General features: G+C 43.6%; 1 protein-coding gene across 2 annotated transcripts in view; it reads left to right on the top strand.

Annotated features, from left to right (window-relative positions):
* Positions 1–16,364, top strand: part of LOC126355045 (cerebellar degeneration-related protein 2) — a 382,561-nt gene that overhangs the window by 122,697 nt on the left and 243,500 nt on the right. Inside the window, exon 1 of one of the 2 annotated variants that reach the window (XM_050005219.1) lies at positions 14,389–14,644. The exons of the other annotated variant lie outside the window; for it this stretch is intronic. Within the exon in view, the coding sequence (XP_049861176.1) occupies positions 14,599–14,644 (46 nt within the window). The 5' untranslated portion in view covers positions 14,389–14,598. Of the gene's footprint in view, positions 1–14,388; positions 14,645–16,364 lie in introns of those variants that run through there. 2 annotated transcript variants of the gene reach the window in all.

Raw genomic sequence — 16,364 nt, 5'->3', positions numbered from 1 at the left:
AACACACCATCGCCAGCTGTATTCAGCCAATCCTTTCCGAACGCCGTTAGGTCTTCCGCAAAAATTTCGGCTGAACTTCTGACTTCAACCAGCTTTCAGTGCCTATAACGATCTGTGCTTCTGTGTTGCCTATTAGCGCTTGAAGTTCGGGTACGTTCGCAACCCAGCTACGGTAGTTTACAACTGTTAAACCGATGGTTCCTGGATATAAGTTCTTCCAGTGAGCGTCTTGCGCCCATTGAGAATGAAGCCTTATCTGCTTTTCCCCCGAGGCCCTATAACCTAAAAAAATTATAGGTCTGTACCACACAGCTATGCTATCCCTGCAATGAACCCCTAACCTATTTAGCGGAACCAGACCCCATCATCCCATGGCGCAAGTCCAGAAATCTGTAGCCTACGCGATCGCAGAACCATCGGAGCCTCTGGTTCGAAATGGAGTGGTGAGTCTGAATCAAATGCTGCGGTCTGCTTTCAACCCGCAAGGGTGGTAGCCTTTACCTCTTAGATTGCCGCTCGAAACCAGAGAGAATCTCTTCCAGTCCAAAGCGATACACATCACTGGTACAGAAATGAGCCACAACCTGCAGTTAGCTGTACCCTGTACTCTTCATGGCATCTGGAAGGATCAGCCTCACGTCTGGAATTACTCCACCAGGTGGTATGCTCATGGATTTCGCACTGGCTTCCTTTCCCTCCTTGGCAGTATGTTCCTAAGGGACACCTAAAGCGCCTAAGACATTGGATTTTCCACCTACCAATAATCCTACCCTCTCTACGCTCTGTAACTGCCCTGATCTTGCAGGCTGAGAGGTTTCCTCTGAAACAGGACAAGTGACTGCAATTGGCTGGACAGTGTCGGCAACAGATGGCACTTGAAACCTGTTTGCCCGACTAACTGGGGATGTCTTACGTTCGGCCGCCTGGGAAGTCTTCCGCAGCCTGTCAAACCCTGAGACGACCTCCCACTCAACCACGGTCGAGAGGTCAACCTCAGTACGAGCAGTAACTGGGCTGGCCGCTGGTCAAAACGGAATGATGTTCTCGTGGGTCGTGCTGGTCTTCCGTTGGATCCCCACGGCCGATCCACAACAGTGATAGCTATCCACTGCAGCCTCAAGCTGTGCAACCAAACAAAATTAAACTTCCGGAAACATCGTTTACAATTTATCTTAATAGTTTGTGATTTACCAGGCATCCTAGAAAAATCAAATTGCAATATTTTTACCAAATTAACTAGGGGGAAATGTCGTCCTGCTGCTGAAGGTGAATCACGTTTCCTCGATACTCACCTGGTCAGATATCTGCCGCTGCCAGACCACACAATTGTTCTGATCTCTGACTGGCTGGATGGTGTTGCAGCTAATGAGATCCATAGCGTTCCTCGGACACCACAATAATTACTTTCTGACCAACCCTTGAATCCGAATTTAATTGAAACGGTTTATTATTATTATTATTATTATTATTATTATTATTCGCTATTACGAGTACTCATACTCGTTGACCAAGAACATTGCCTGAATTGAACAATGATTAATACTAAAACATCATCCAGTGAACCGGGCACCCTAGTGAACCATCGCGGGTAATAATGTCCAGCGTACTTCACCATGTGTGTAGGGAGTTGCAGATAAAAGGGTCAAGAGGTGTTCACAATAATTACAGCATTTATTCTATGTATCCACGTACATACAATCACTAAAAACAGAAGCTTAACGGACTTACGACAGCTGACGCAATACGCTAACGTACTTCAAACATCAGTAAATTACGCGCCTTAATTCTCGTGACTTTGGGAAGAGATCTCGTCTCGTAAAATAAGTAGGGTCAAATTCAGACTGTTTTCCCACAGTTGGTCCTCAGACCAAAGGTTCACTAAAGTAAAGAAAAGGGCTCGTGGGGTCGCATACTCATTTCGAGAACAGTAAGAATCGAAAATTTAGTAACTAGAAGAAAAACCTAAAACAGGCAGACCATAAACAATAAAGGGGACAAACCAAAGAGTTGCTGCACCGCACTATCATGTCTTGACGGAACCATAGGCGAATGTCCCCATGGCATACCACTGCCCCACAGGACGAGTGTGTCTCATCCTAATGAGTTGAATTTAAGACGCAGGCGCAAGCTGTTAGTACCGAGCCAAGGACTGATTCTGTAGTAACTTCAGCTGCCATCTGCAAATTGTAAAAAGGGTGAGACCAAATCGCTAAGAGGCGAACTGTAGGGAGAGTCAAATCATTTTTAACGGCATTAAATAATTTCCATCTTCATTCTGAAGACTAGTTTGCTGTCAGAGTTCAGCATACTTTCAACTCAGCCGATAGATGCAAATGCATACCTTTCTGTAGTGTTTTCTGTCGTTTTGCACTAACTTTCGGTAATCACTTTCCGGTTTCTGCGATCGTCTTTGCTTTATCTAGATACGCGTTCATTTGAATCATGGTAGAGCTCTTTTTCTAGCTTTGGCGAGGCATTAACTTATTATTTCCAATGACTGTTAAAGTTTCTTTTGCATTTAATCTAATGGAGTTAATTCAAATGCTGTTTTATTTTCGTAGTAGAATCAACTACTTTATTATTGAATGGGGATCAATTTACTTCCATCTGACAAATGCTCCAAAACGCCGGGCATAAAAGGGAGTTCTTCCGTCGTTCCAATCTCGAGTTCTATTACTGATAGAAAAATAGGGTCATGTGTTACGGATAGTCCTTGGGATAGGGACCAAATGTATATCCAGCAGGATAGTCTTAGTTCAAAAATGGTTCAAATGGCTCGGAGCACTATGGGACTCAACATCTTAGGTCGTCAGTCCCCTAGAACTTAAAACTAACTAACCTAAGGACATTACACAACACCCAGCCATCACGAGCCAGAGAAAATTCCTGACACCGCCAGGAATCGAACCCGGGAGCCCGGGCGTGGGAAGTGAGAACGATAGTCTTAGTGTCTCTATCTAACAATACAGGGTCAAAGTATGAGTATTAGACACTTCGTCCTGCTTAGGCAAATGCGGTAAATTGATCGCTTCTTTTTGCATTTGATCTGCTCTATGGTGGGCCCTAAGAAGCTTATGGAGGCACTATTAGTCCGGGGGCGGTTCATTAGAAAACCTTAAAAAAAAGTTGATATAAATTTTTTCATACCAAAATAGAGTTGCTGATTCAAAGACGGACAATCACAGCAAATTACTGAAATTTTTATGATATTTCTAATATCGTGATCTCTAGCAACTTTAAAAAAGTTTCTTCGGGTCTTTATCCATCTTCGAAATAAAGAGGATCAAAGTTACACTAATTGCATTCGTAAAATACATTCGTGAAACCCAATGTCAGGCGAAAAGGTAGTCCATTAAGTGACGTAGCAATATGTACTCTGTTAAGTGTCTTAGTTACCGTGAGAAGGGTTCTGCGAAACCAACGTTGTAGTACTGAACCACAAGAAAAATTCTCTCCGTAAAACCCGATCCGAGCTGCAAAGTTAGATTAATGTTGTTTCAGTTTCACACAACCAAACTATCAATTTACTGACCCATAAAGTTCTTGTCATAGGAGTGACTTGCTCTGCTCTGGCAAAGAAAAGAAGGGAACCAGCGGAAAAAGCACCTATTAGAGCATAGAAAAGACGAATGTGCTCATAGTTAAAAGATTATCATCGAAAAAAGGAATACCAGCTGCCTCACTCTTTCTCATGACCTTTTTATTTTCAGAAAATTGAAAGACCAGGGGACAGTGGCATTTGGAAAGAGGCGAAAACGTAATATATAGTAGATAGTTGACACTGTGACAGAACAGTGATAAGGCGCTGCAGTCATGGACTGTGCGGCTGGTCCCGGCGGAGGTGAGAGTCCTCCCTCGGGCATGGATGTGTGTGTTTGTCCTTGGATAATTTAGGTTAAGTTGTGTGTAAGCTTAATGACCTTAGCAGTTAAGTCCCATTAGATTTCACACACATTTTTGAAGAACAGTGACGAGAACAGACAAGTCAGTGTCACTGGGAGAGGAATAAAGGGAAGGTGAAAGTGAAGGTGGCTGAGAGCCAGTGATAATGACTCTGACAATAACGAGGAAGAGATGACCGTGAGAAGAGACAGAAGCAGTGAGGGGGAGTGAAAGAGACCGTAGCAGTAAGAGAGACAGTGACTGGGGAAGAGCAGTAATACGACAGAATGAATGAAACTGTGGCTTAGAAACAGGAGACAGGACAGTTAGACACACACAAATTGGTAATAACGAGTTGTTCTGAATGAGTGAGAATGGGCAAGTGGAGTGTTCGAGCGATTTACAGCGATGGCCGAGTGGGTATTAGTGAGTTAAGAGAACTTTTAGCAGTGAGAGGTGAGTTGATGTTAGAAAGGACACGGTTATGTTCGGATGCCAAAATTTTTGAGAATTTTTAACGGTAAAGAAGGTAGAATTAGGCAGCTGGTACCCAGCTTTTCGGTCACTCTTTTAACAAGAGCATGTTCGCCTTTTTTGTGCTTCGATAGGAGCATCTTTTCATTGGTGTCAGATACACAGGGCCACGTTAATATAGTCGATTGAAGAGTCAGTTGAGGATTCAATAAAAAACACCTTCCAATCGTCGGCACCTTAAATTCAAATGTTTTATGTTTTTGTTATATTTTCTGACATGTTCCACATCCACAGGAATCTTCATTTTTGGGTCTATGGAACGAAAACTGAATCTAATCTTACACGGGCTACAACGATCTGTCCTTCGTCGAAGTCACTTACGTCAGTGGAATTAGCCATTTGCGGCCTTTATAGCCTCTACAATATTTCGCAGTTTGTCTTTGCATCGATGCCAGGAGGCATTTCATTTTGCGAAGGGCTGTGGTTATGGCGTAGTTCCTACGCACAGAAAATTGTAGCGCCAGCCTCGTATCGTTTGTGTCAGATCTTGTCCTCGATTTGAATGGAGTGTAAGAACACTTTGTAGTACACAGAAAATTCACTATGTTTATCACGATTAAATTTGCCACGATGTAAGGACCCCGTCAAAGGATGAAAATATATTAACACGTGACATCAGACCTCCTTAGTATCGAGAGCACTCTTTCATTTTTTTGCCAGAACCGTAGCTGCGCATGCTGAGTCGTCCACATTTGACACCCCCCCCCCCCCCCCCCCCCATAACAGAGGCAATAGGCGGTTATTTGATAAGAGCGTGTACAACCAGGGACGGAGATTTTGCTGCGCAATCGTGTTTCGCCGAAAAGTCACACTACCACATTCGTAGAAACTAAAAAACTAAACTCCGTCCGAACAGGCCAGGAGGGCCCAATGGTACTGTCACGTATGTAGCAATAAGAATCAGGCGCTGACATTTTTAAATGGCTGTCATAATCTAACTCGCCTGTACCCAGATGTCTGACAATTAAGCACTATATTTTGCAGTATTTAGTAACTGCTTAAATTATTTTCCTATTAGACGCGTTTAACTTCCTGCTAGAAAAGTTCGTAAAATTTTCATTGCAACATTACGAAGGTTTACTTTAACAATTCTATGTTAATAGGATCAAAGAAATTCTTTCATAGAGATCGTTAATTCAGTTTTTCTGCGCGCTCCCCATGGTTTCTGGTCGTAATTACATTCCCGTATCTGAGTCCTTGGTTTCGCGTGAACAGTAGAAGGCCTTTAGCCACTTTTTACACTTGCCACACTTGTCACTATTTGCGCATTTCATTCGCCGCACCTTTTTGTGTGTGTTTTCATTGGGCTGAAGTGTTGCCAACTTGAGAATATCACTTACCACCGGTAGTCCAACTCTAAGAAAAATGATCAGAGATAATTCATATATTGGCAATACACCAACCCGCTTAAAATGAAACCTACAAGTGGTAATTACTGTCCTTAGGCCTGTCGCAAACTACTCGTACGTATACGCGTGAGATGGCAAACTGACAAACTGCAAAACGAAAAAGCTTGCACAAGCCTAAGTTATCTGAGTGACTGTAAAGTGCTTCCATTCCACATATATCAAATTTCTCCTTGCTAAATTTTGAAGTGAAACATCACTAACGAGGACTTCATACAATAAGAAAGACGAAACTGCTAATAAGCTGTCAGTGAAGGACAAACGACGGAATATGGGCATACAGACGAAACCTTCCGTTCATCAGTTTCTCAAATAATAAGCAAATGTTTACCTAAAATGTTATTTAGCAGAAAATTTCTATAAAACTACTGGAAGATCATTTCCAATGGTTATAGCTGCAACTACATTTCAGGCAAGTCTCTAATTCGGTTACTTTGCTAAAAATTGATCTGATACGGCAAGTTATCCAGCATCCAGCATTCTCATTATGCAGAATGACTTTCTGTAGGCAGTTCTAAACAACTGTGTAGCTACGTGTACGTTCGGTTTATGGCGGCGGGATAGTTTCGTTTGGGTAATGGGTAAGATTCTTGCATTTCCATTAAAGTTTTGAAGGACGCGCATGATATCTAGCCGGTAGTGGGCTACTCGTTAAAGTAACAGTATATTTTTACTTGTGCTTCCTTTAGTTATAAGCTGTGATATTTCTGCATATGGAATATTCTAACTCTTCAACGACTAACATAGAATGTAGTAAATAAAAATTCGACTATGATACCTGAATTGTTGGCGAAAGAGCAAACCACCTTCACTTTCCTTTTTCGTGCGAATAATATCTAGCTTGATTTTTCGTAAGTTTTATTCATGCCACTCTCAATCAACTGGATTATGTGAGTAATGAACCCGAGACAGAAAGCTAAAACGTATAAAATAGATTCCTTATCCTATGGAGAATATTACTTACAGCAAAAACAGGTAGGAATGCATCAAACACATGTCTTATGCAATTTATCAGTTGCGCACCATTGATGTAATACAGACCTGCAGAAGCGACATACACACACACCATCGCGAGATAGTAATAGGTAAGTCGCCAACTAATTATTGCACAACAGAGATCGATGAGCTAATATCGTACTTGACACGATGCACGAGCACCTATATGTTACTCTAAGGTACAAACATCGATTACATTCATCGACGCGTATATTGTGATATTTCATGCAGTGATTTCTCAGTGGATAACACGATTGGTAGCAGCGTCGAAGCTTCACCGAGACACATGCGCTTTTCTGTAATCCGTCCATGACTGAAAAGAGGCGTGGTAAGTATACGGCAAGCTATAGTACCTTCAGTTGTCCCGTCCTGCCTATTGACATCTCAACACGGGATTGTTGCCACGCTTTGGCTCCTATCTTGCCTTGAATTTAGTGCATTCGTGTGACTCCGAGAACCATCAGCCATACAGCCACTACAGTGCACAGCCTCAACATTCAATTTCTATTAACACGTACCGCCAATAAAACGCCTATATTAGCTTATCGCTGGAAGTTCGGTCGCCGCATAAGGACACAAGGACGCAAACTCTATACACACACTATATTGAAAGAAAACTCGATCTCCATCCCACTGTTCAACAGAAGTCAGTCACTATCAAGATCTTCCCCCGGCGACTCGCCGTCCTTCGGCGGGTTCGTGTTTGGCTACCATGGGTCTCCAACTTTTGCAGCACTTTTTCCTTCCCTTCTGCTCGTGTATTCTCTTGATATTATTTTTCCTCATGTGGGGAACTTGTCTAGGATGTACTTTCCCCTCCCATGCGGAACATGTCTAGGATGTAATGGGAAATATGTTTTGCATTTTCAGTAGCCGATATCAGAACAGTTTCTCCACTGTTTTTCGTTCCTCTCCTTTTAATCGTTCCTTCTCCTATCCTTCGTCCGCATCGGCGTTTGAGGTTCTTCTTCTTCTTCTTCTTCTTCCTCCTTGTGTACTCCTGAAGGCCGGCTCGCGCGTCTGACGCGTAACAGGTGATTCGGTAACGCGTAATTCCCAGCCCCAGGTCGACAGGCAGGGTTCGTACGAACCCACTGACCGAGCGCAGGTCCAGGGTGAGGTGATAATCTGAGCTGCTACCTTCCCAAATAGCCGATTGGTTCCTCTGTCAGTGTTCGGGTGGTCTGACATGATGTTTGAAGAATCACCTAAGGTGGGTGCGACCCCCTCCCCTCCCCTGAGGGGAGTCACCATTTCGAAGTAGCACGCCAACGGAGACGACGGCAATTATGGAGGATTTTCTCGCAATGAGGTGATCATCTTCCGTCAACGTCCACATCTGTAAACGGAATGAGGCTAAGAAGTCGAAGACCCTCTCAGCTGCACCACGATCCCTCGTAGTTTGCTACGGTAAATCCGTTTATTATTTAGAAAGGTGTTGGTGCAATTACCAGCCCTATGAAATCCTGGTCTCGTTTTCGCAACGACTGCTTGTAGATTTGCTCCTCCACCGCTATAGTGTGCGTGTCGAGGCCCACCAAACGCTCGATTCTTCCCTTGGTGTTACTCTAGTCAGGTCCATAGTCGGACTGAGGCAGAAATTCAAACGTACATCACTGATCAGTGTGTCAACGCAGTCCATCGGGTGATGTAGACGCATGCTTAGTGACCACGCACTCTCTCCTACTTTTGATAGTGGTGCTTCTGTCAAAAATCAAAGAAAGCTATGCAGTTATCACAGTCCCACCGTACATTCTAAACCCGATGCGTTGCTACCAGTGTCATCGTTCGAACCATATCCAAATGTCCTGACGACACATGACCAAGTGTGTAACCTGTGGTAGGGATTTTCACGAGGGCGATTGTCCTCCTTGCTATATCAATTGCAATGGCGACCATGCCGTCTTCTCCCGACATTGTCATATGTATCTCGATGACTGGGCCATCCGGGAGATCCGGTAACGGAAAAACTTCATCCGGCCGCTATCAAGCTGTTGGCAAGTCGCAAACTATGCGTTGGACCATACGGCACTACTGTTCTTGCTACAGCTCTTTCCACGAAGGACATGGTCATGCAGACATGCGACCTCAAATTCAGCACCACGATTATAAAATCGCCAGGTGTCATACTACCGTCCGTCTCCTCCAGCTGTGTAGCAAGCCACCATACATTCGCTTCACGAGGCGATATCACCTGCTACACAACAAGCAAACAGCAAAGGACAGAAGGAATGCTCCCGTGAAGACTTATGTCCCTCCAGCCAACAAACATCGGAGTCTCCACTGCCAACCGGAAAGGCTCCAAGAAATCAAACAAAGGCAAAGTGTCTTCTCCTTCACCGACTCGGAGATCCTCTTCGATGGTGTCGCCAAGTGTCCCCTCGCCCGGCCGACCTCGATGTCGCCGGTGCGCACCGCAAAGTGTTCTTCTGCGCTGGACTCGGCAGACCGACAGAAGGAGAATGACGGCGCCTCCATAGATCTCAGGGAGCAGGATTCTCCAGCCTCTGCGCCCTGTAACAGTAAGTCTGCGAAGGCTGGCACTCGGGAGCTGCCCAGGTGACACCATTTCTTCCCTGCCACCCCCCCCCCCCCTTTTTTGCTTGTCGTGCCTCTTCTCCAATAGAACGACTGCGGCATTCGATCCAACAAAGAGGTCTTACGGCTGCTCTAGGAATCGCAGCGTCTATCTGTTCTCTGCATCCAGGAAAGAAAATTGGTCCCTCGCGACCGCTTTGAGCTCTTGCATTTATTCCGGGTACACGTTGATCTCCCTCCCTCCCCTCTCCCCATCCTCCCCCCCCCCCCCCCAAGAGGACGCATTCTATTTCATGGGGGAGTCGTGCTGATCATCAGAGTGACTTTCATACTCAACCGATTCCCCAGCTTCAAGCTGTTGCAGCCTGCATGTTCCTTGCTCACTTGACCTTTTCTCTTTGCACCATTTACATCTCTCTGCCATTAGGTGTCACCATGGCAGACTTCCTCTATCTTACTGGGCAACTCCTTCACCCCTTTCTGCTGCTCAGTGACTTTAATTTGCACAATTCCCCTTGGGGCTATCCCAGAACTTGCCAAAGGTTCCATCTTTCCAAAGGTTCCATCTTTCCAAAGGTTCCATCTTTCCAAAGGTTCCATCTTTCCAAAGGTTCCATCTTTCCAAAGGTTCCATCTTTCCAAAGGTTCCATCTTTCCAAAGGTTCCATCTTTCCAAAGGTTCCATCTTTCCAAAGGTTCCATCTTTCCAAAGGTTCCATCTTTCCAAAGGTTCCATCTTTCCAAAGGTTCCATCTTTCCAAAGGTTCCATCTTTCCAAAGGTTCCATCTTTCCAAAGGTTCCATCTTTCCAAAGGTTCCATCTTTCCAAAGGTTCCATCTTTCCAAAGGTTCCATCTTTCCAAAGGTTCCATCTTTCCAAAGGTTCCATCTTTCCAAAGGTTCCATCTTTCCAAAGGTTCCATCTTTCCAAAGGTTCCATCTTTCCAAAGGTTCCATCTTTCCAAAGGTTCCATCTTTCCAAAGGTTCCATCTTTCCAAAGGTTCCATCTTTCCAAAGGTTCCATCTTTCCAAAGGTTCCATCTTTCCAAAGGTTCCATCTTTCCAAAGGTTCCATCTTTCCAAAGGTTCCATCTTTCCAAAGGTTCCATCTTTCCAAAGGTTCCATCTTTCCAAAGGTTCCATCTTTCCAAAGGTTCCATCTTTCCAAAGGTTCCATCTTTCCAAAGGTTCCATCTTTCCAAAGGTTCCATCTTTCCAAAGGTTCCATCTTTCCAAAGGTTCCATCATCTGCCTTAACACACACACACATTTCTATTTGGATCTCTCCTTGTGCATTGCCAGCTTTCCTGGGGTCTGTTCACTCTGACATACTCGAGTGACCATTTCTCGTGTGTTATCTATTTGCCAACGCCTATCCCTCCTACGTGCACATCAAAGTAGCAGCTTTCTAAGGCCGGCTCGAGACATTACTTGTCCTTGGCGACCTTCGACGAACGACATCTCCCCAGTTGTGATGACCAGTTTGTAATAGAAACACAATAGGTTTCTATGAGATGGAAACGTTTTTCCCATACATGCTCTTCTGATGCACAGTAATCATATTTCAATAATTAATTTATCTACTGCTTGTCTTCACGGTTCTGCTGTTCTGTTTATGAACCGGCATTTCGGACTGTTCGTGTCTGTCAAGGTTCCCTCACCTCAAAATGTTGACGGCTGGAGAGCCCGCTAGCGGATACAGCAGTCTCTCACCTGACGTAGTGTGGCTTAGCAGCTCCAACGCCACTCCAAGCCAGTAAACTCCCGTTCACGTTAACAAAATTCGAAACGAGTCATTCTATTTCACCATTAATGTTGGTCCCCTGTAGGTAAAAAACTGAAAATCTAAAGACTACAAGTAAGTCATGTGTCAATGCAACGTGTCAACTCTGCGCGCGCCTTGAGAGCGCAGAGTGGTGCAGATTAGTTGCCTCACAACGAGAACTAGAGACAAAAAAAGTTGTAAAAAACAAAAATAAACAAAAAGAAACTACCATACATACAATTTGCAGTTTCAGAAAGCGAGCAGAACTGAAGACGCAGGTTACATCGCGATCAGAGAATCTGTGAATAACAATGTGGGAAATGGTGTCAAAGAATGTGACTACCTTCCTTGCTCGTTTCAATGCTGCAGATCTTCCACGAGTTTAATATAGTCCAGTAAAACTCCTGATTCCTCCTTCGCATTTTGCTATATCAGTTTTTTCCCCTTACGTACCGGGGGTAGTGGCCTTTGTATTTCCTGATAATGAAGCATGAGAGTGTGATAAACGTTGTTGGCTCTTGGAAGACGCTGAACGAGATATTGTACCCGAGTTAGCTATACGTTGGCTTCGACTCGGTCAACAAATTCGAATTAATGCAAAGCGAGGTAAGAAATCTACAGCAAGTAGAACTGTAAGAAGCCACGACTGCGATAGCTAAACTGGTATAAAAGGTCTCCAAACTAAGATCGCATTTACAGGCCACATTCATCCACAGTACGTTTAACCAACAAGCGAATTTGTATCGAAAGCTGTGCTCTACCTGAAAGCCAGTCTTCGTAATAGTGAGGAGCGTCTCGCCGTCAGGCTCTGCCGGCGACCCCTCAGAAGTTAACAGGTTAATATAGCCCCCCCTACAAGAGCCATATTACTGCTCAATATTTTTTTATGTGTAATAATATTGTCCGCGTATGGGCTACATTGAGCGACTGTGTAATAATGTTAGTAATGAGCGCACCAAAAACTTAAACATATTGCTCTACCTGAGAAATATTGTGCTGTCTGTGAGCAATATTCACAATATAGTCGCCAGCCGCTCACGTCTCCTGGCTTACTCCGTCTATTAACAAAGAGTTCCAAACGAGAAGAGACATATAAGGTGTTTAACACTTAATGTCACACGCTTCTATAGGAACTTAGGAGGTAGTGTTACATGGAAACTCATATCCGGAAACATCATTAAACTACGCTACATAGCGTCATAGCTACAGGCGCCGGCACCCGTAAATGTGTGTATATACAAGGTGATTCCGTGACAACACAAACTTCCAGGGATGATGGAGAACGATAAATGTGTGAATTTGAGGTGAACGTCGCTGTACTGCAAACGAACGAGTCGATAGCTATAAGCGAAAACCGTTATGATACCTTAGACAGTGCAATACATTTACTAGTACTGTTGTTCCTAAGATTGTAGGACAAGCAACTTTCATAGGTGTTAGCATGGACGAAAACAAGATAAAGGTGCCTAGTAAACATGGATTCTAAAATGCATACCTGAAGAGCTCGAGCACTTCAGTAGAAGAGATGTTTCGCACTAGCGAAAACGAACAATTGCCCGTATGTTCGTAGGTATAAGATTGAGCCCATGTTTGACATTTTTTCTTGTTTTAGTCCATACTACCACATCTGAAATCTACATTCTTAGCAGCAGCAGCAGCATGCACTCACTATCGGAGGTATCATAATGATTTTCGCTCATAACATGGTTTCCGAGCCAGGAGCCTTACCGGAAATTGATATTTCTATCAGTCTCCATCACCCCTAAAAGTATAAAATATCATGAGTGGATCACCCTGTATATACATAGATTTCTAGAGGACGGCGACTAGACTTTCACGTCGTTAGATGAAGTTTCCGGAAATGAACTCATTTGTAAAAAGTGATTTACTAAGTTTCTGTTGCAGCCTCTGGAAATGTGTAGGATAAATTGTGAAACACGCTCCATGTAAGTAGCTTAGAAATTGTACTGCGCCACCCTTTATATACTACTAACTGTAAGAGAGATACGTATTGCTGTACTGTTAGGGCCTGCTCATACAGTAAGTGAAAAGCAACGGCAGACAATGTAGCCCTTCCTCGTAAGACAACAACAAATTGTCCCGACAAGACCTTGCCTACATTCAACATCGTAATCTTTGTGACTTGAAACAATTGTCTGTACTAGCACGCCGACGTCACGCAATACTTTATATCCAGCTTCTCACGCTATAAATCACACTACAGCTAGCTACATCACTGTCCACAAATGGTTCAACACAATCACTTTTTGTGGTATAGTGGGGTCAGTGGTAGATATCTGGATATTAATTACAAAACGCATCTATCAGGTTTCCCTACATTCGTAAGATGAACTGACACTAAACCTATTACCACCAGAAAAATACTAAATGCGAAAGTCCACGGGGAGTAGGAATGATGAATTTACTTCACCAATAGCAACCTACAGTAGAGCATACTGTGTACTCTGATAACACAGCTAAACTTTTTCAACAACGCAGGTAGTAGAAACGATCGCTTCCGCATGTAACTGATGAATACGACGTATAGATACGTTGCCTCATGTAGTTGCTCCTCTTTTAAAGCTTCAATGAATGATCATGTATGCACACAGTGTGAAAGCCATAAATTTTTACCGAAGTCTGAGAACACATTCACAAGACAAAGATATAATTTTATATTTGTCTCGTTGTCAATCAACTATAACGTCTTGCTACAACGATGTCCTAAACTCTACTGAAATTTTATCATAGTAAACTATTTCGTTATTCCCACCCCTTTCCGAGTAAAGTGGAATAACTTTTCATTTGTAGTTAATCACTTTCCGTAACATGCAAACTTGATTTCCCTGTCTAAATATTGCCATACTTTTCGTTGCAAGTCGTTCACCGAAAAATACTGTTCTTTCTCTTTCATTTCTCTGAACTTTGCTTTTACCAATATTCCAGTCCTTCACTTTATTGGCCTTCGAATTTACTTTATTCCGAAAAGATACGTTCTAGATGTTAATCTGATTCCAAATAAGCATTTTATTTTTTTTTTCTTGAAGTAGTTCCGCGGTAGGCGCACAACCGCTACAGTTTCCTTTACCACTAATTCCCTTCCATATAACTCGCTAGCCACTCCATCCTCTCATCTCCCCCCCCCCCCCTCCCCGCTATGCAGCCCTCTCCGTCGTAACTCTGCAAGACTTAACACGGGTTCCCACGTGGCCGGCGCCACGATCAATACTCTCTCACGCCGTCACAACAAGGCGAGAGTTGGCAGCACTGGCGCACGCGGCCGGCGCGCGACGCTTCAAGGTTCCCGCGCGACAGTGTAAGTCGGACCTCCATCAGCAGAACTACTGCGGGCGTCGGCAATCGGAGCCGCCGACGCGCGTGCTCGACGTGTGAGGTGCGTGTGAGGTGCGTGTGTGGTGGGCGCGAGACTCTGCGAGGTAACGCCGTCGCCAGTGGCAGCGGCTGCGCCCGACAACATGGATTACGACGACGACGAGACGGATGAGCAGGGCATGCTGGAAGGTGAGCTGTAACAGTTCATTTAAAGGCCGATTTTCGTGCGAAACTCGCTATTTGAGAAGCACTTTACTAATGACTGTTCAACTATTTCGCGAAAGGAGACTACACACTTAAAAAAATGAAGTGGAAGGTGGGGGGTTGGAAGGAGGGAGGGGAAGAGGGGAAAAAAGTGGGGAGAGGAGTAGCCACAGGCACTTCCGTGTCGATCAATAATGTAAACAAGGGTCAATCGATGCCAATATTAGACATGCTGTCATCCTACATGACAAACACCGTGTAAATTAATGCAAATGCAGTGTACTCTGATTATGGATCATTCGTAGGAACACAGAATTTTATAGAATTGTTCGATGGGAAAACCGTAAGAGGAACACAAATTTGTGTAAATGTCCCGTGCTTAAATGTTCTGAGGCCTAAAGAGCGAAGGTTTCTTTATAGCTTGCTACTAACTACGAAACTGTAAGACATTCTACTTACTCTGCGGGCCGCATTACAATGCAGTCACTGACTTACTGAGTCACAGGTTTCTGGCTACGTATTATCATGCGGCCGTGAACAGCTGTTACAGTCGCCTTTTTCCTTGTCAGAAGAACGCCGCAAGGTCTTTCCGCAAGGGGACATACTTGCTGGTACCTGTTACTGTATGCGTTGTTAGGGGTGTTATCTCAAGGAATAAATCAATGCAAATTTACCTTAGACATCAGTCTACGGTTCATTTGTAACGGACTACATTGTTCGAAAACAGACCCAAGAAATCATAAGTGTGAATGGAAAGTGAAAAAATTCCCATTGCCTGTAGAGACCCTAGCTGCTGGCTAGGGAAAATTTCGTTCAGATTTTTGCCGGTAATGTAGAGATAAAAATCCTTCGTTATTATAACCCGGTTGTACTTATGTACAAACAACAATGAAATACGAACTTCTCTAGGAAGTGAAAACACATAATGGATATGAACTATTTTACTCATAAGGCAATGCGTTCCAGATTTAGTGCATTTTTCCATAAACGAAGTGGCTGGCAGTACTAATGGTATGAATTATAATTCACACTTCCGTCAACAGGTGGTTGTACTGAGCTGGATTCTGAACATACTGGGCTACCCCAGATGAAAAGTCTAAACCGAATCTGAATAATTGATCGTAGCTTGTTGATAAATTGTACTGAGTTTTCTTGTAAGACTCCGAGGAAATGTTTATTGTGCCTCTTCGAAAACTAGTGTATTTAGAGTAAACATATAACTATACTCAAAGTTTTAAGTAGAATATGCGGTGCATCGATCATACTTGATCAGCGAATTGATACAACGCCTTTAGGTAGCACACCATCTTCAAATCCCTGGATTCGACATATACTTAATTTTTGGGTATCGCTGATAGTTGTACCACAGATTTGAATGTGTGGGTAAGAAAGGTAATTTGAAATTCGTAGTGGTATATAGCGTTCTGTGAAATTTTTTCGCGAATTGCTTCTATGAACACAATTAAGACTTAAGCTCTCCGACGTAACTTGCTTACAGTACGTTATAGTCAGGAATATTACATTTTAAACAATGTCTCAGATATCGCTGTTCAAAAATGCTTATCTAGGTTACATTTAATACACTGGCACTCGCGTTCAACTAGTCTAGCCACAATAGAGCAACGTGCAGTCAAGCTAATGTCATTCGTAAATAAATGTGACCCTTGCGGAAAGTGCTGCGCTGATACAATGAAAAGCATAATGA

This window comes from Schistocerca gregaria, chromosome 1 (genome assembly GCF_023897955.1).
Source record: "Schistocerca gregaria isolate iqSchGreg1 chromosome 1, iqSchGreg1.2, whole genome shotgun sequence".
Classification (NCBI taxonomy): domain Eukaryota; kingdom Metazoa; phylum Arthropoda; class Insecta; order Orthoptera; family Acrididae; genus Schistocerca; species Schistocerca gregaria.
Note: the sequence above shows the minus strand (reverse complement) of the source record. Positions and strands in the feature narration are given on the sequence as shown.